At 36.2% G+C, this 20,906-nt stretch overlaps 1 protein-coding gene across 1 annotated transcript; it reads left to right on the top strand.

Annotated features, from left to right (window-relative positions):
• Positions 1-212: 212 nt before the first annotated feature.
• Positions 213-4,046, top strand: LOC308641553 (steroidogenic acute regulatory protein, mitochondrial-like; the record flags this gene model as incomplete). The annotated part of the gene is made up of 3 exons (XM_081280224.1): positions 213-338; positions 3,556-3,714; positions 3,858-4,046. The coding sequence occupies 3 exons, from the start codon at positions 213-215 to the stop codon at positions 4,044-4,046; spliced, it is 474 nt and encodes a 157-aa protein (XP_081136350.1).
• Positions 4,047-20,906: the final 16,860 nt, after the last annotated feature.

Raw genomic sequence — 20,906 nt, 5'->3', positions numbered from 1 at the left:
GTGAGGGAGCACAACACTTCTGCGACCCAGTATCACCGTGGAGCTACTTCATTATGCCATCCCCTCATCCAGTAGGGCATCCTTTAGGATGCTGGCCCAGGTATCACTACAAGTGACAAGATTCCTGGTCTGGGGCACAGACTGAAAGACAAAGCAGTTACCCAAGAGGAATGCTCCTTCATCTGGTGCTGGTTGCTGTGTGGGCCGCTGGCATGGCCACGCCAAAAGCAGTTCTGGCAGAGCTGGTAGTTGTGGCACTGCTGGCATCGGTAGCGGAAGCCCATCATGCTCTCGCAGCGGCAGTAGGAGCACTCCACAGGATGGAAGACTTGTGGCCGGTCAGACAGGGAGCAGGGAAGGGAGAACAAGGACAAAGACACAGTTCACCTGGAGAACAGTCGATACAGAGGAAAAGCAAACCTAATAGAAAAGCCAAGCTCAAACCAAACTTAGAACCAAAAAATCTCAACTGTCTGCTTTTTGTCAACATAGTTCGAAGGAATGACAAAGTGTCCATAAGAGTTAATACTGGGGCTGGGGATGTGGCTCAAGTGGTAGCGCGCTCGCCTGGCATGCGTGCGGCCCGGGTCGATCCTCAGCACCACATACCAACAAAGATGTTGTGTCCACCGAAAACTAAAAAATAAATATTAAAAAAATTCTCTCTCTCTCTCTCTCTCTCTCTCTCTCTCTCTCTCTCTCCTCTCTCACTCTCTCTTTAAAAAAAAGAGTTAATACTGAAAATTAAAAGCACACAATGTAGTATAGTACCTCCAGACAGTATCAGTGTAGCCAATATATATAATTCTAAGTAAAAATTTGGGTTAATATGAAGTGTATTTATAATTCTAAGTAATAATTTGGGTTAATACGAAATATATAGGTATATTGGTATTAATAAATGCATTCTGATAATTTTGGTTGAACATATATATGTTTCTGTGATGTTCTTCTAAGCCAGTCAAGAGCCAGTGCTCACTTATACTGGTAGAATAGGTAGGCAGGGAGGAAAGTGAGAACCAGGGAGGAAGATCGAGTACACTGATTAGTTACTGATAAGTTAATGACTGTTCATGACAATACCTGATGAAAGTATTATTTTGCTAAAGTGCGCCACATAATAGTTATCTTCTTGTATACTATATACTTGGATTCAGAACCCAGTATAAAAACTGCACCTTTAGATTAAGCTAATAAATATTTATCCTTTTGAATAGTTAATTTCAATACACAGCAAGCAAAGGGCCCCCCGCAAAAAAAAAAAAAAAAAATGGTAGAAATACCATACATTTGTAATTTGCTTGCCACGATAAAAATTAATGGCAACCCTAGGTACATGTATGATTGCACGAATGGTGTGACCCTACTTTGTGTACAATCAGAGAAGTGAGAAATTGTGCTCTATTTGTGTACAATGAATCAAAGAACATTCTGCAGTCACGTACAGCTGATTAGAATAAATTAAAAAAAATTAAAAAACTTAATGACATATTGAAAATGTTAATGTAACGGGAAGGATGATTTATTCCTAGATATTTCAGTGGTTTCATAATATTTCTCTGTCTCCAAAGAAAAGTAATATCACTAACCACATAAGAATACAATCAGGGGCTGGGGCTGGGGCTGGGGCTGGGGCTCAGTGGTAGAGAGCGTGCCTCGAATATGTGAGGTACTGTGTTCGATCCTCAGTACCACATAAAAATATTTTAAACAAAATAAAGACATTGTGTCCATGTATAACTAAAAAATATTTTGAAAAAAAGGAGTGCAATCAATACATAACATACCACACAAAATCATAACAGAATATTCAATATGGATAATAATACATCTTGACAAAAAAGGTTCCTTCTACTTCTCATAGCAAACACAAAATGATGTTTATGAAAGTGAACTGGATATGAAATTGCTAAAACACTTAAGGCAAAAGCAAGCATTGCTCCTCAAAAAAAACAATAATACTCTGGCAATTTAACAATTTAAATCTCTATTCGAAATCCTATTAAAGAGGTTAGCTGTTTTCATCTAGTCAAGAGATTCTGGTCACTGGGCACGGTGGCACACACCTGTAATCCCAGAAGCTCCGGAGGCTTAGGCAGGAGGATCGCAAATCCAAAGCCAGCATAACTACTTAGCAAGACCCTATATCTAAATAAAATATTAAAAAAGGCTGGGAATGTGGTTCAGTGGTTAAGTGCCCCTGGGTTCAATCCCCGGTACCAAAAAAACAAAAACAAAAACAAAAACAAAAAAACGATTCTGGTACTTTAAGAAAATACTCCTGAATCTGAGACACGAGTGAACTAAATCTATTGTTGAGCAAAAACCATGAAGATAGGGAAAAAAGTATGCATAGAAGGGACAGGTATGAATAGAAGGGACAGAGTATGAGAAGGTGGTGGGGGGGCTGTTTTTTAGTGGCTTCCCAGCTCGAGAGAGAGAGAGAGAGAGAGAGAGAGAGAGAGAGAGAGAAAATTTTAATATTTATTTTTAGTTTTTGGCGGACACAACATCTTTGCTTGTATGTGGTGCTGAGGATCGAACCCGGCCCGCACGCATGCCAGGCGAACGCGCTACCGCTTGAGCCACATCCCCAGCCCCAGTGTTGGTAGATTCAAATATTGGGAAATCACACTGTCACTGTAAGGATTGAACAATTAGACCACTGAATTTGTTTTTAAATATTTTGAGATTCAAATCTCAGGTATATAATTTGCTATTTAACCATGGGCAACTTTCTTAATCTGTTTTGATATTTACATTGTGTAATGACTAAACCAAGCTAACATCTAAAACAAGATATTGAACTAAAAAATCTGAAAACCCCACTCAAAACTGCATATATATGGCTGGCCATAGACTTTTTCCACTCCTAGGTCTTTCAGGATCTTTGAGCTTCTGAAGTCAATTGGACCTAGCCAACATTCACTTCCATCTCAAAAAAAAAGGGGGGGGTCAACTAATCACTGTGGTGCATACTTATAATTCCAGCAACTAGGGAGGAGAATCACAAGTTTGAAGCATGCCTCAGAAACTTAGCGAGACCCTAAGCAACTTGAGACCCTAAGCAACTTAACAAGACCCTGTCTCAAAAAAAAAAAAAAAAAAAAAAAGATTGGGGGGGTGGGTGCTGAGGTGTGGCTCAACAGTAGAACATTAGCCTAGCACGTGCAAGACCCTGGGTTTGATCCTTAGTGCTACATAAAAATAAATAAAATAAAGGTATTGCGTCCAACTCCGACTTAAAAAAAAAAAAAAAAAAAAAAAAAAAAAACACAGATGAGGGTGTAGCTCAGTGGTACAGTCCTGGGTTCAGTTCCCAGTACCAAAAAAGAAGAGGCAAGAGGGCTGCAGGCAAGCAGGCAGGCAACCTGTTCCAGCCTTCGGCAGTTGTGTAGTTTGTGGAACCAGGGATTGTATCTTTATCCAGGCCTGATAGCAGTCCAGGTAGGTATCCTTGCGCTTAGCTTGGACTTCCTTTTGCTGATCCCCTCCCTTCCTTGCCTGTTATAATTTGCGACTTAGGCTCTAACCTCTACCTACTTTCTCTGGCAGGCAAATGGAGACAAAGTGTTGAGTAAGGTGGTTCCAGATGTAGGCAAGGTGTTCCGGCTGGAGATGGTAGTAGACCAACCCATGGAGAGGCTCTATGAAGAACTTGTGGAACGCATGGAGGCAACGGGAGAGTGGAACCCAAATGTCAAGGAGATCAAGGTGAGGGAAACCCAGGTATGGGTGGCAGGGACCTAATAGGGCCCAGTCTGAAATGTGGGCCAAAAAAAGGTTCCCAAGCTGTGGGTGGTGCTTAGCCTCAGCTCTAGCTAATTAATGATTCTGGTTCTCTTATGGATTGGTAGGTCTTGCAGAAGATTGGAAAAGATACAGTTATTACCCATGAGTTGGCAGCAGAAGCAGCAGGAAACCTCGTGGGGCCCCCTGACTTTGTGAATATGCGTTGTGCCAAACGCAGAGGCTCTACCTGTGTTCTAGCTGGCATAGCCACACACTTTGGGGAGATGCCTGAGCAGAAAGGTGTTATCAGGTAATACTAGCAGTAGCCTCAAAATCCTTTCCTCTGGCTGGGGATATAGCTTAGTGGGTAGAGTGCTCGTCTGGCAAGCATAAGGCCTTGGGTTAAATCCCCAGCACTGCAAAAAACAAACACATCCAAAATTCCTTTCCCTCTTACACAGACTGATGGACACTCACTTTAATATGTGATGGTCTGAATCCCCACAATTCCAAGAAATTAATCCTTGGTCCCCAACCTCAATTTCCTTTTATAAGATTCTCAAAGAGAGGGAAAAAGACAAGATTGGCCCTATGTCAACAGCTAACCAGTTTGTTTGATCTTAGAACTGAGGAATATCAAAAGGATAGCACATTAGGAGCAAATACATCGGGAACGTAAAGCTGGTTCAACATTTTAAAGTCAACAGAAATCCAATATATCAGCAAATTAAAGAAGAAAACTATATAATAATCTCAAAAGATGTAGGACAAGTATTTAACAAAACTTAACACCCAATCGTGATAAAGCCACTCAGCAAACAGCTGTGCAGAACTTTCTCGACTTGATAGAGAGCCTCTGTACTCACCCACAGACAACCTCGAAGATGATGATGGAGGACTGAAAATTTTCCCCTTAGAGTGGAAACAAGGCCCAGAGGTCCTCACTCACCACTCACCTTCAACACTGAGGTCCTTGTTGGAACAATAAAGAAAGCAAAAAACAAAGATATTCAGGTTGGAATGAAGGGAATGAAACTAAAACTGTATTTATTTTCAGACTGCTCATGGAGAAAACCTCAAAGTATTTACGAAAAAAAAAAAATAGAGTAGACTTAATAGGTGATTTTAGCAAGAACAAAAGAAACAAAATCAATAATTTTTTGTGTGTTGCATTTCTGTATTTTTATATTTCCACTGAATTTCTATATGCTAGCAATGAACAATTGAAAATTGGAAATTTTAAATAGCATCAAAATATATGAAATGCCTCACTATAAATCTAATAAGATAGATGCAAGTTCTGTAAGCTAAAAATGATAAACCTCTAATGAAACAAATCAAAGAACTGAATAGAGAGTTACATCATGTTCACTGTTGGAAAACTGAATAGTTTTAACATGCAAATTTCCCTCAAACAGATCTGGATTTGGTGCAATTCCATTCAAATCCCAGCAGTCATTTTCTTTCGAACCCCACAAGCTGATTCTAAATTCTTATAAAAATGCATAGGAACCAGAAAGCCAACATACTCTGAAAGATAAGAACAAAATTAGAAGACTCACACTACTTGATTTCAAAACCTATAAGCATGTATTACTGGTGAATGGATAGACATCAATTAACAGAATAGAATAAATACCAAAAAATAGAGTGACATATATATGATCAGTTGATTTTTCACAAAGATACAGAAGTAATTAATGCAAGGGGAAATTTTTAACAAATGGTGCAAGAACAATTATAGATCTATATGCAAAACAAACAACAAACAAAAAGCACTTAAATCCACACTTTGCACCATAAGCAAAAGGAACTCAAAATATATTCAATAAGTAAATATAAAACTATAAAATCTGTGTAAGAAAATGTACAATAAAATTTTTTGTGACTTTTACTTAGGCAAAAATTTCTTAGTCTTACTACTAAAATATGACCCATAAAAGCAATTATAAATTGCACTTCATGATAACTTAAAACTTCTCTTAAAAAGATACTGTTAAACTAAAAACACAAACCACAAAATTGAAAAACTTTTGTAAAGCACAGATCTGATTAAGGGCATTTCCAGAATACATAAAAATATCTCTGAAGCCTCAATACTAAGAAAACAAATAATTTAATACAAATACATAGGCAAAAGATTTGAATACACATTTCACCAAAGAAGATATGAGGATAGCAAATAAGCCCATAAAAAGATTTTGAACACTGTGACTCACTGGCAAAATTAAAGTTAAAACCGCAAGGAGATATAAATACATTGCTATAAGGAGGAACTAAGTTTTTTTTTAAAAAAAAACGATGATAGTACCAAAGGAAAAATATGCATCTGGAACACTCAACATTTTTGATAGGAATACAATATGGAACAACCTTTATGGAAAAGAATCTGGCAGTTTCTTATAGAATTAAACATACATTTACTCTATAACTCAGAAAGTCCACTACTAGATATTTACCCAGGAGAAATAAAAATGGCTGCTTCTACGAAAATCTACGAGCATAGATAGGTATGTAATGGGTATACTTATAATCATTAGAAACTGGAAACCACTCAAATTTCCTTCGATGGACAAGTGGATGAAGCAACTTTGGTATGCATCTGTGCAATGCAGTTATACTCTGAAATAAAAAAAAAATGCTGATACCCACAACTACCTGGATGAATCAGCAGAGAGAGGTATTACACTAAGAGAAAAACTAATCAAAGGAGAAAACTGCCGCAGTCTGGCTGGGCACAAATCACCGAGCCGCCACAAAGCACTTGTATGTTCAAACAGGAAACTTTATTGCCCAAACTCCATCAGCACTCCACACACACTCCCTGGCAACTCCTCAGCTTTTGGCTCAGTGCCTACCCCACTCAGACTCGGGAACTCCAAAGTAGCAGGAACCACTGGAGCCACCCTATTGCCGGACAGCAGGGGTCCATATACAACTGAATACACAGCTTAACATAACCATCATCAACTCAAAGACTGGCCTCTCCTCTCAACCATTACTTCTGGCAAAATGCCAGGGGCCATTCCGACTGTTGTGGCTCTCAACAGAAAACAAGTTAAGTTAAATACCAAAAATAAACAAAAATGGCTGGGAATACAAATCATGTCTCAATAATAAACCTGAATGTTAATGGCCTAAACTCACCAATCAAAAGACATAGACTAGCAGATTGAATTAAAAAAAAAAATAGATGCAACAAGATGCTGCCTCCAAGAGATCCATCTCATAGGAAAAAATATCCACAGACTGAAGGTGAAGGGTAGAAAAAATGATACCACTCACATGGACTGAAGAAGCAAGCAGGGGTTTCCATCCTCATATCAAATAAAGTAGACTTCAAGTTAATCAAAAGGGATAAAGAAGAACACTACATATTACTCAAGGGAACCATACACCAACAAGACATAACAATTATAAATATATATGCCCCAAACAACAGAGTACCTACATTAATCAAACAAACTCTTCTCAAGTTCAAGAGTCAAAAAGACCACAACACAAGAACTCTGGGTGACTTTAATACACCTCTTCCACACTGAATAGAGCTTCCAAACAAAAGTCGAACAACAAAAACAAAAAAAAAATGTAGAACTCAATAATATAATCAATAACTTAGACTTAACTGACATATGTAGAATATTTCATCCTTCAATGAGCGAATACACATTCTTCTCAGCAGCACATGGATCCTTCTCTAAAATAGACCAAATATTATGCCACAAAGCAACTCTTAGCAAATACAAAAAAAATAGAGATACTACTCTGCATTCTATCAGATCATAATGAAATGAAACTAGAAAACAATGATAAAATAAAAAATAAAAGCTATTCCAAAATAATATGCTACTGAATGAACAATGAGTTGCAAAAGATATCAATGAGGAGATTAAAAAATTCTTAGAGGTAAATGATAAAACATATCAAAATCTCTGGGGCACTATGAAGGCAGTATTATAAGGAAAGTTCATTGCATGGAGTTCATTCCTTAAAAGTAGAAAAAGTCAACAAATTAATGACCTAACATTACACCTCAAAGCCCTTGAAAAAAAAAAAAAAGAACAAACCAACACCAAAATTAGTAGAAGATAGGAAATAATTAAAATCAGAGCTTAAATCAATGAAATTGAAACAAAGGAAACAATTGAAAAACTTGACAAAACAAAAAGTTGGTTCTTTGAATAAATAAATAAAATTGACAAACCCTAAGCCATGCTAACAAAGAGAAGGATAGAGAAATCTCAAATTATGAACATCCATAATGAAAATGAAATATCACAATAGATACTACAGAAATACAGAAGATAATTAGAAATTATTTTGAAAACTTGTACTCCAATAAAACAGAAAATATCAAAGGCATCGAAAAATGTCTAGAGTCATATGATTTGCCCAAATTGAATCAGTATGATATACACAATTTAAACAGATCAATTTCAAGTGATGAAATAGAAGATGCCATCAGAAGCTTACCCACCAAGGAAAGCCCAGGATCAGACAGATACACAGCTGAGTGCTACAAGATCTTTAACAAAGAACTAATACCAATAATCTTCAATTTATTTTAGAAAATAGAAAAAGAGGGAGCACTTCCAAACTCATTCTATGAGGACAGACTTGATTTCAAACCAGACAAAGACACATCAAAGAAAGAAAACTTCAGACCAATACCTCTATTGAACATAGATGCAAATTCTCAATAAAATTTTGGCAAATCGAATACAAAAACATATCAAAAAAAAATCCTGCACCATGATCAAGTGGGATTCATACCAGGGATGCAAAGTTGGTTTAACATACGGAAATCAATAAATGTAATTCATCAAATCAATAGACTTACAGATAAGAATCATATGATCATCTCAATAGAGAGAAAAAGCATTTAACCAAATACAGCACCCCTTTGTGTTCAAAACACTAGAAAAACTAGGGATAACAGGAACATATCTCAACGTTGTAAGAGCTATCTATACTAAACTCCAGGCCAACATCATTCTAAATGGAGAAAAATTAAAAAAATTCCCTCTAAAAATGGGAACAAAACAAGGATGCCATCTTTCACCATTTCTATTTAACATAGTTCTTGAAATACTGGCCAGAGCAATCAGACAGTTGAAAGAAATTAAAGGGATACGGATAGGGAAAGAAGAACTCAAATTAGCACTATTTGCCAATGATATAATTCTATACCTAGAAGATCCAAAAAATTCCACCAGAAAACTTCTAGAACTAATAAATTAATTCCACAAAGTATCAGGATTTAAAATCAACGCCCATAAGTCAATGAACAGTGTTTCTGTACAATCAGTGACAAATCCTCTGAAAGGGAAACGAGGAAAACTACCCCATTTACAATAGCCTCAAGAAAAATAAAATACTTGGGAATCAACTTAATGAAAGGTGTGAAAGACCTCTACAACAAAAACTACAGAACACTAAAAAAAGAAATTGAAGAAAACCTTAGAAGATGGAAAGATCTACCTTGCTCTTGGATAGGCAGAATTAATATTGTCAGAATGACCATACTACCAAAAGCACTATACAGATTCAATAAAATCCAAATCAAAATCCCAATGATGTTCCACATAGAAATAGAAAAAGCAATCATGAAATTCATCTGGAAAAATAAGAGATCCAGAATAGCTAAAGCAATCCTTAGCAAGAGGAGTGAAATAAGTGACATCAGTATTCCAGAGCTTTAACTACAATACAGCATGGTATTGGCACCAAAATAGACTGGTAGACCCATGATACAGAATAGAGGACACAGAGACAAACCCACATAACTACAGTTATCTTCTATTAGACAAGGACACCAGAAACATACATTGGAGAAAAGATAGCCTCTTCAACAAATGGTGCTGGGAAAACTGGAAATCCATATGCAACAAAATGAAATGAAATCTCTCTCACCATGCACAAAACTCTACTCAAAGTGGATCAGGGACCTAGGAATTAAATCAGAGACTCTGCATTGAACAGAAGAAAAAGTACGCCCAAATCTCCATCATATCGAATTAGGCCCTGACTTCCTTAATAAGACTCCTATAGCATAAGAATTAAAATCAAGAATTAATAAATGGAATGGATTCAAACTAAAAAGCTTCTTCTCAGCAAAAGAAACAATCAGTGAGGTTAACAGAGAGCCTACATTTTGGGAGCAAATTTTTACCACATGCACATCAGATAGAGCACTACTCTCCAGGATATATAAAGAACTCAAAAATTTTAACACCAAAAAAATAAATAAATAAATACCCCAATCATAAATGGGCCAAGGAACTGAAAAGACACTTCTCTTTTTAATTTTTTAAACTGCCAAACTGTATTCCAAGTTGTTGTTTCCTTTTACATTCCTACCAGCAGTGAAAGAGGAATCAGTTGCTCCAAGTCTCTATCTTAAATATTACTGTTGTAGTCTTTTTAAATTTTAGTCCTTTAAAAGACACATAGTATTACCTCAATGTGATTTTTTTTAAAAAAATTAGTTGTATATATACACAGTGCCTTTATTTTATTTATTTATTTATATGCAGTTCTAAGGATTGAACCCAGTAACTTATATGTGCAAGGTAAGTGCTATGCCACTGAGTCACAACCCCAGCCTCTCATTGTGATTTTAGTTTGCATTTTCCTATTGGCTGATTATGATGTTGAGCATATTTTCATGTGCTTATTTGCCATTCCTTTTTAAAGTATCAAATCTTGTATGTTATTATTTATTGAGGTATTTGTTTTTCTTTTTAAGTTTTAAGAGTTCTTTATATATTCTAGATACAAATTCTTTATTAGATTTATGATATTTTGTCCCAGTCTGACATGTTTTACATTCCACTAGCAGTGTCTTTCAAAAAACAGAAGTTCTTAATTTTGATAAAATTCAATTTACGAATTGTTCTTTAATGCACTTTTGGTACCATATCTAAGAACTCTTTGCCTAACCTCAAGTCACAGAAGTTAGCTCCTGTTTCCTTGAGGAGGTTTATTGTTTTCAGCTTTACACTTAGGTATATGACCATTTTGAGTTAATTTCTGTATGTGGTGCAAAGAAGATGTCAAAATTCATAAGTTTTTGTATATGGGTATTTAGTTCCAGCACCATTTGTTAAAAACGAACATTGTCTCTTTGCTGAATTGTCTTTGTACCATTGCCAAAAATCAGGTTTTTTTTTTAGTACATGGGTCTATTTTGGCCTCTATTTTGTATCATGATCTACTTGTTTATCTTTATATCAGTACCACATTGTCTGAATTACTTTACCTTTGTAATAGTGTTTTTATTCCAGATTTTTTCTTTTGCAAAGTTTTTGGACTGCTCTGGGTCCTTTGTATATGCATTGGAAGTTTATAATCAACTTACCTGTTTATACAAAACAGCCTGCTGGGATTCTGAGATATTGAATCTATGAATCAACTTGGAGAGAATTGACTTTTTAACATCATTGAGTCTTCCAACAAATGAACATGTTATTTCTTCCCATTTTTAGATTTTCTTTAATTTCTCTCAGCAATCTTTTAAAGTAGAAGTCTTGCATATCCCTTTCAAATTTGTCTTAAATATTTGACATTTTTGGTGTTATTATAATATGTTTAAAAAATTCAATATAAAATTTTTCATTACTAACATAGAACAACAATCCAGTTTTGTATCTAACTCTTGTATCATGCAGCTTCACCAAATTCACCTTCTAGCACTAGCTTTTTGGGGGGCATATTTCATTGGATTTTTTTATATAGATAATCTCATCATTTAAAAAATATAGTTTGAATTATTCCTTTCTCACTTGAATGTCAATTTTTTTCTTGCCTTATTAATCTAAGCAGAATCTCTGGTATACTGTTGGATAGAAATGATAGGATTGGTCGTCCTTGACTTGTTCCTTATATTAAAAGAAAAACATTCAATCTTTTTTTTTTATTATGCGTGCTGTTAACTGTAGGTTTTTTTTTTTTTATATCAGAATGAGACTGTTCTATTCCTAAGGTTTTTATTGTTGTTGTTTTTGAACTAAGAATGGGTATTGGATTGTTATTATTTGTTTGCTAATTTAATGATGTGCATTGTGTTTTCAATGGCAAACCAGCTTTGCAATATTAGCATTAATCTCATTTAGTCATGAGGTATTATTTATTTTATATATTATTGTAATTAATTCATTAAAATTTTGCTTGGGAATTGGATGTGGTGGCATACACTTATAATCCCAGCTACTTTGAGGCAGGAGGGTCACAATTTCAAGGCTAGGCTGGGTAACTCAGTGAGATCCTGTATCAAAATAAAAAGGACTGAGGATGTGGCATTAGCCTAGCCACATTAGAGCATTAGCTTAGCATGTGTGAACCCCTGGGTTTTATCCCTTTTTACAACCACCCACCCCCTCACAATTTTGTATTGGATTTTGCACCTGTGTTCATGAGGGGTACCCCAACCTCTTGTAATGTCATTGTCTGGCTTTGATAGCAGGTTAATGCTGGCCTCAGAATAAGTTAGGAAGTATTTCCTCCTATTCAGTTTTCTTATAGAATTTGAATATTTTCTTCCCTACATGTTTGTTGGAATTTTCCAGTGAAGCCATCTGGATCTGAAAAAAAAAATTAAGAGAAGATTTTCAAGCTACAAATTTTCTTAAATATAAACCTGTGACTATTCAATTCAGGTTTTCATTGAAGGTGAGTTTGGTGGTATCTTTCTAGAAAATTTGTTCTCTTCATTTAGGTTGATGGATTTATTGGCATATGTCCTTTTCATCTCTACAAACTATGGTGATATCATCTTTCCTGATTTTAGTAATTTGTATATTCTTTCTTTTTTTTCTCTTATTAGCCCAACTGGACGTTTACACTTGTTTTCTGTCTTCTCAAAGAACCAGTGGTTGTTTTTTTTTTTTTTTTTTTTTTTTTTTTTTTTTTTTTTTTTTGGGGGGGGTTGGGATCAAGCCAGGGCCTTACACATGGTAAGCACACACTGTACTATTGAGTTATACCCCAGCCCAAGAACCAGCATTTAATTAGTTTATTTTTCTCTATTTTTTCTGTTGTTTGTTTATTGATCTTTCTGCTCTTTCTTCATTACTTCTCTTCCTCATTTGCTCTCTGCATGTGATTTAATTATTTCTTTTGCCATATTTTAAAATTTTTATACATAAAATATGGTTCTTTGAAGATTGTTGTTTAAATTGTTTCCTCCCTGAGACATATGATATTGAGACACAGAGAAGTGTGCTATAGCTCAGTGGTAGAGTGCTTTCCTCACACATATGAGGCACTAGGTTTGATCCTTAGCACCACATAAAAATAAATAAATAAGGATTAAAAATAAATAAATATAGATTAAAAAAGAGGAACTAGGAGAAACTAATGTCTGAGGTACCTTACTTTGTTGAAATCTGTGGAAAAATCTCTGAGAACAAATCCTAAGTGCTACTTTTTTTTGTCATTTTCTTTTGCTTTTTTGCAGTGGCAGGGATTGAACTCAGGGATGATCTGCCACTGAACTACATCCCCAGCCCTTTTTATTTTGGGGCAAGGGTCTCAGTTGCTAAAGTTGGCCTTGAACAATGGCATAGCACATTTGAAAGGAACCCTTTGATGATTTTTAGCTCCAGAATATGATGTCAATTAGATACTGCCTTTGTCTTATTAAGAGATTTGCATCCCCATGCAACTTTATTTCTGGCAAGGGTCACACTGACGTAGCTCAGTGGTAGACTAGCTCTGTTTTGAACATGTAGTAATATAAATAAATAGGCCCAACATGTTGACCCCATGCTTTATTTTCCAAGAAAATTCTGGCTTAACTGGACAGGATATGTTACATTCCTTAACAAACTGTTATCTGCTGAAGAAATGCAGTTTCAAAATAATATTTACAAGAGCAACTTAAGTTACCCTGAAGCAAAGAGTTTTGTGACCCTGCTATATACCAGATTCTTGATCTCAGAGAAATAAAGATAATTCTTACTAACTATAAAATCTGTGAGAGTTTATACTTAAGAATTCAATTAGAAATGGTGAACATGAGCCTAATTAACCTAAGGTTGTCATGGCAGAGGATACTTGAGAGTTTGATGTTATCCTGCTGTCAGTCCATAGTCAAGAAGTGTACCTGGTCAGGACTCTTTGGGATCTTTTCTTAGATCTTCAAAAAAACTGAAGTTCAAGAGAGCCATGCTATTATCTTTTCAGAGAGAACACACTTTCTTCTGTGAGAGTGTCACCCTGTTCTTCCTTCACATCACTTCTAATAAACTCATTGCCTGCCACTCTGATTGATAAGTTTGGAAAGTTATGTCTTAATTGAAAAAAAAAAGTTTGCATTTGAAGGGAGTGGTCTTCATTCTACCTCAATTTTTCAGAGTGTCCCAGCCCTGTATTACTAAAAGATCCTTGCCAGCTGAAGGGCTATCAGAGACTCCCTGGAGTGTCTTCACTTCATAGTTTATACTGCTCTCTAGAGGGAGAGACCCAGGGAATGATATTCACTAGACACTCCAAAAAAATTTAGACATGGTGGCTCTTCAAACCTTTTGTTAAGCAGTTATGAAACCCACAAGTAGGACAATATAGGAGGTTAGAATGAGAACACATCACACAGGAAAATCTTAAAGGAGGAATTTCAAATCAGATATTGTGATAAGGTGTCTGTACCTGGGAAGACAGAGAGCAGAGAAAAAATTGTTCTTATTTTTCAAACTGTCAAGTTACACTTGTCTGCTTTTCTTTTATGTGAAATGCTCACAAAGAGAAAACAAAATCTTTAATCTGACATCCAGTTCTTGGAGAAAAATTAGAAATACTGCATTAATTTGAAATGTAAAATAGAAAACAGTTGACAAGACAAAGAGGGAATGCTGGAATTAAATATATGAACAGAGCCAAGTGCAATGGTGCACTTCTGTAATCCCAGTATCTTGGAAGGCTGAAGCAGGAGGATCATAAGTTCAATTTAGCTTCAGCAAAGATGAGGTGTTAAGCAACTCAGTGAGAATCTTTCTCTAAATAAAATACAAAATAGGGCTGGGGATTTGGCTCAGGGGTCCAGTGAGTGAATACATTTTAGAATGACTTGTTATCCAATGACAGATAACTATTCCACTCACTATTGACTGGATGCCATGATTCAATCACAAGATACCAACTAGTTTCTATGTGAAAAATAGCTGGTATCTTATAGACAGTATGGTGAAGATGTTCCTACACCTCCTTTCTGACAAGGTCACTGTGTGGGGGATTCTGTGGCAGGGCTGCACCACCTGGAACCCAGAACCATGGGGAATGCTAAGTGTTTTGTTTATGATACTCATGAGATAGATAATGGGACATCCAACAATCAATAATAAAAGTAAATGTTGCCTGAGATTGCAGGAAAATTCCCAGAATGAGATTAAGGATACAAACAAGATATGTCCTGAGATGTATTTTAGTATCTCTGACAATACAAACAATAGTGTTATTTCTTAAGAAATTCACAGGGAAAAGATTGCAAATTAAGGTTCCTGAGAAGAGCTTAACAATTTACACTAAGCCCCGCATTCTAAAGCCACAACCTGTGCAACATACATTCCCTTCACTAACAGAGCCTTCTTTGCCCTACACAGGAATTCATGATGAAAATAGGAAACACATAGTCAATACTAATAGCAAATGAGTTGAAGTGCAGAGCCTGCTCTCTAATTAAAAATTATAAAGACATAAGAATTCATAATTTGATGAAGGATCAAAGAAACTCTTTAAAAAAGCAGCTAAATAGGTAATGTGAAAAAAATTACTTTGGAAAAACAGAATAATGTAAAATTTTATATAGATATATTTTAGAGTCAGTTCAGAGGAGTAGGCTTTTAAGTAATAGGGTTTCAGTGTTTTAAGTGTGTATTATTAGGACTTTAGTTTAAAGGTATAAAAGCTTACCAGTAATCATACAAGTGCTTTAAAGTTAAAAGGTAATAGGTCATGATACAGGTAGTCAGGTTGCATAGTCTAGTACTTAGTGATTGAAGTGAAAATGTATAAGCTTAATCATGATTGGCAAAGGTTACAGGAACATATTTTAAACAATGTGTTCAATATCTTATGAAGTTAATATATGTCAGAAAAGATTGCAACTCTTGAAAATTATGTAAATAAAAAAGTTTTGGGCTTTGATGCTATTTTAACTACATGAATAAATACCTTTAAAAAAGTTAAAAAAAATAAGGGCCCCTCTATGGGCATCAGATCCTTCTGAAGGCTGCTTGTAATTTGCAACCTGTAATCCTGTCTCCTCTTCTTTTGCTGAGGCCACATATTCTTCAGTACCCAATGCCATTCATACTTCAGGACCCCTGGATTCCTGCTAGGGCTGGGCCCTGGCAATAATAATTAAATTTTTCTTCATTTAAATTTGAAGTTGACTCTGTTGGTGGGCTGTTAATGCCTGTGATTTGTGCTAATATTCTCATAGTACCCCATACCAAAGAAAAAACAGATATCATAATTCTATTATTATGCTCAAGGCAAAATTGCAAATAATTTAGTTTTTAATTCCTTATACTCTAGGTTCTGGAATACTGAGAGATCTAGAGACCTGGCACCATTCACCTCTTGTTTATTTTATTAAACTACAAACTTTAAAATTTTATTTTTGCCCCATTTTTGTAGGGGAGTAGGGACAATGCTGCCTCAGGGAATTACTTATGAGTTGAAGTCTCAAGCTCTTTTCTCATAAGGCCATAGAACAGAAATATTAAATAAATTTTTAAATTAATTGTGATATTTATTTTTTTATATAAATGCATTTCTGTCTGGGCTAGATCTAAATATTGGGAGGAAACTCTGCCATGAAATAATTTTATTCTGAGGCACTTAATCCAATTCACAGCAAAAAAATAAAAAATAAAAAATAAATAAAATAAAAAGATGCCAAGGCTGTGGAGCCGTCCTGTAATATTGTAATATCAGTTACTTGAAAAGCCATCAGAGGAGAACTTGTGACCCTTCCCCAGGACTCTATCTATGTTTCTATTAATTCATCAATCCATTCATCTGTGGTCCTGGGACTCTGTAGTGAATAATACCCATGGGTCTAATATCCAGTATTTTTTTTCTACTGGTAATTGAACTCAGGGGAACATGACCACTGAGACCTCATTCACAGCCCTATTTCTATTTTATTTAAACACATGATCTCAGTGAGGTTCTTAGTGCCTTGCCATTGCTGAGGCTGTCTTCCTGCCTCAGCCTCTCCAGTTTCTTGGATTATAGGCATGCAGCCCTGCATGTGGTAGATCCCCAGTGCTTGAGCAACAAAAACAGAGCAGACAAAAACCTGTCTTTGTGTCCTTATTTGATTCTGGTCTGGATGAAATTTACTATTACTCAAACAGTAGGTCTACTGAATTAGACAGGCAGTCAGTGTAGATAGGTAAATTGAATCACGTTGAATCTAGGAAGCCAATTATGAGTGAATCTGGGTAATTGGAGACTGTCCCCTGAGGGATATTATCAAGAACCTGCCCCTGCTCCAACCTGTTGCCAAGGTAACCTGTTCCAGGAATTTCCCTTCTCTACAGAGAGCTATAAGATTGTTAATGTGTCCTTGTACTCTATCCTGCCCTTCCCCCTTAAACCCACCTATTTTGCAACTTTAGGCCATTCCACCATGCATTTTTGGGCCTAGACATGTCCTCATGAAGGAGAAAGATATGGGGGGAAAGGCAGGAGAACAAATGAAGCCTAGGGCATATAAAAAGGGCAGAACACCTTGCTTCTTGGGATACCCTGATACCAGCTATGTCCCCATTCTCCCTTGTGGGAGAAGTCTATGTTACCCCTTTCTAAATAAACCCTGCTTTGTATGCTTGCCTCAACATTCTTCTCTAATGTTCAAACTTCAACATGTGGAAAAGTAAGACTTATCACCAGTAACCAGTGGTATCTCTACCAGGCTCAATTTTGGAGGAAGTTCCTGAAGCACTTTCCAATCTGTCTCTTGGGTGAGAACTGTCCAATCAAGACACAGCCAGTGATGAGGGGGCAGACTTCCAGTCTTCTACTCCTTTTGTTTTTGGAGCCTGCCATTCATTGAATCCATTTCTCTGCTTCCAGGTTTCTGTGCTACAGTGGAGCTGAAAAAATATAAGAGGAACACTAAGCATCCTGAAATCCAGAAAATGGTAAGGTTGTGTTCTTATTTTGAGACTGGGTAGGGAGTCTGTTTGAAGCCAGTGGGATTGGCAATGGTGGCTGGAAACTCCTCATAATTGTCTCCAGAGTCTGGTCAATAGAGGGTCTCTCCTTGGCAGCTTAGCCTTTAGTTTTCTCTGACTAGTATAGTGGAGCTTAGATCAGTGTTTTAGACCTCAAGTCTTTTGTTCCATAATTGTATGGTGTTTTCAGGGCCTTCCTGAATTCCTGTGTGGGCATCTGTGTGCCATTAGCTCAGCATGTCCCCAGAATGTGTGGTGAAGACTGGGATAATCATCAGAAGAGGACCCCGACTTCATTAGTTGTGTTCCTGTGTGAAAGAAGCTGTGGCTTTTTTAGGGACCCCTGTTCTTGTTCCTCCTAAGTTTTTATTTTTGTTGTTTTTATGTTTGTTTATTTTAGACCATGAATTATTTCCATGGGTGTTTCTCTACTGACCCACATTCTCAAACTTTTTGTATATATTTATGTAGAGAAAAAGTCTCACTGAGTTTCTTAGAACCTGACTAAGTTGCTCAAACTGGTTTTGAACTCAACATCCTCATTTCTCCTGACCTTTCTAAATGTAGACTAAGAAGTATCTCAAATCCAGAGTGGTTTTCTGATAGTTTAGCTATTTATAGGTCTGAGATTAAATCCCAAATTTCCAGCTCCCTTCACATTCTCAAAGGCAGAGTTCTTGCTCAACTTGATTGAGAAAAAATAAAATAAAATAGATAGTAAAATTACAAGTCTGCTGTATAATTGACATCTTATTTAACCACACCTGAAGGTTAATGGATGGATATGTTAATGAGCACCATTAAGGCCTATTCAAATTAAAAACAAAACAAAAAACACTTGAGACTCACTTATGGGAATACCTTCAACCAAATTCTTTTTCCTTGGGGTGAACCCATTTGGAAGTCACTATAAGGAGTATGGGATACATTCAGGACAAACTTGAGCCTAGTTGGTAATAAAAATGCCTTTTTCAATGCTCATTTTAAATAGATATTAACCAATGCTCTGCCAAAAACCATATTTAAACTCCGAAACTGACACACAAAAAATGGGTTCTTCTGCTATCATTCCCTCTACCACATTTTGAGAGTTGTATTTTTTTCTTGCTAAAATAAATCCTATTCTTTTTACTATTACCTTCCCTGAGTGCCCATAGATTTTATTCTTCAAAACTTGTGAGACAAGGTCCCAGAGAAAATTGGTTAAATGGGAAATTAATTTTCATCTTAAAACTTCAGTTTCAACATAATTATGTTTTCCCATGTTTTGTTTTAAAGTCATGCTTTATTTGTATTTTTTTCTCCAAGAACTGGATGGAAGTTGTATAAGATTTTGCTTAATCCTTGTGAGACTTTCACATAAGAAAAAATAAGGAAAAAATTAGATGACATTAAAAATAATGACTTTTTTCTTTTTTTTTTTTTAAAGAGAGGGGAGAGAGAGAGAGAGAGAGAGAGAGAGAGAGAGAGAGAGAGAGAGAATCTTTTTAATATTTATTTTTTAGTTCTCGGTGGACACAACATCTTTGTTTGTATGTGGTGCTGAGGATCGAACCTGGGCCGCACACATGCCAGACAAGCGTGCTACCGACTGAGCCACATTCCCAGCCCCGACTTTTTTCTTAATAAAATAATATAGTCAATGGGTCCCAGTTGCCAGGGGCAAAATTGTGACATATGCAGTCAAGGAGAGAAATAAAAAATGTCCAAATGCTTCTGCCTCTTTTAATGCTTTATTCACTCAAATTGCTCAATGCAATTATACTCTATAGGTTCTTACTCAAGAAAATAACAATCCTGAATGCTAGGCACTGTAATAGAGATAATCCATTCACAGCAAAAAAAAGGTTGATTTACATATTGTAAATCAATGGAAGTGTAACTGATGTGATACAGCAATCGGTATACGGGGTAAAAATGGGAGTTCATAACCCACTTGAATCAAATTGTTAAATATGATATATTAAGAACTTTGTAATGTTTTGAATGACCAACAATAAATTTAAAAAAAAAAAGGTTGATTAATTTACTGCTAAGAAGTCTAGATTAATTTTAGACACTGCAAAAGTAACTTAATCATGACAGGCTAGTTACAGACATTCCCTCTGTGTACTAAGTTTAAATGTCAGAACAAAATTCTTAAGCCTTAGGCTTTTAGTCCAGCAGATGCACACTTACTCAGACCATGGTGACCAGGTCCAGAACCACGGCAGGTTTTTCCTGGCTTGTAGTGGACAACAGGTTGAGGAGAGAACCTATGGAGAAGTTGTGGCTTTCACCAAAGTTCAGATGAAGTGGTAGAGTTTGAGAGATGAGAAAATCATGCAGAGGATCAGAAGAAAAATGACAAGTGATGGGATGTCAGGTCCTCATCAGGCCCTTCAGCTTGAGTGCATGCTGGTTTCTGCTGGCTAAATCCCTGCTCATTAGCTCTATTATTTATACTAAATTTGGGGGCTTTTAAACTCTCTTTCAATTCTTATTAGCTATCATGGGATTTCTCCATGACATCATTTACCCTGGGGTCAGAAACTTCCAGTCTTCTGGTCTCCACTCTAATTTTCTTGTCTGTCTCTTTTATCAGGCCAAGTATAGCCTGCTAGATATTTCACTCTGTTTATCAAGTTAAGGGGAAGTAACTTTTTTAAGGCCATACTGGAGGACTCTGTGGGTGTGCCTGGTGCCACTGCATGTTTCAAACTGGAGTTTTAAAAATGGAGTTGTTTAAGCTCAGGGCTAAGGCCATCCTCACAGTCCCAATAAAAGACTTTTAAAAAATGTAATGGGACCTTAATTGAGGTTTTTCCCTCCATATATGTAAGACCACTTTATTAAAATGCCCTGTAGAAGCATTCCAAACATTTCCAGGAAACATCTGTGTCCTAGTGTGGAGGAAAATAAAGATGGGACTGAACTTGATTTAAACTCTAAGGAAGTTTAATCACAAAGGCGAGAGTACATAGTGAATCTCAACATCAAAAGCCATGTGAG

The sequence above is a fragment of the Spermophilus citellus genome, assembly GCF_964194105.1.
Source record: "Spermophilus citellus genome assembly, chromosome: 2".
NCBI lineage: Eukaryota > Metazoa > Chordata > Mammalia > Rodentia > Sciuridae > Spermophilus > Spermophilus citellus.
Note: the sequence above shows the minus strand (reverse complement) of the source record. Positions and strands in the feature narration are given on the sequence as shown.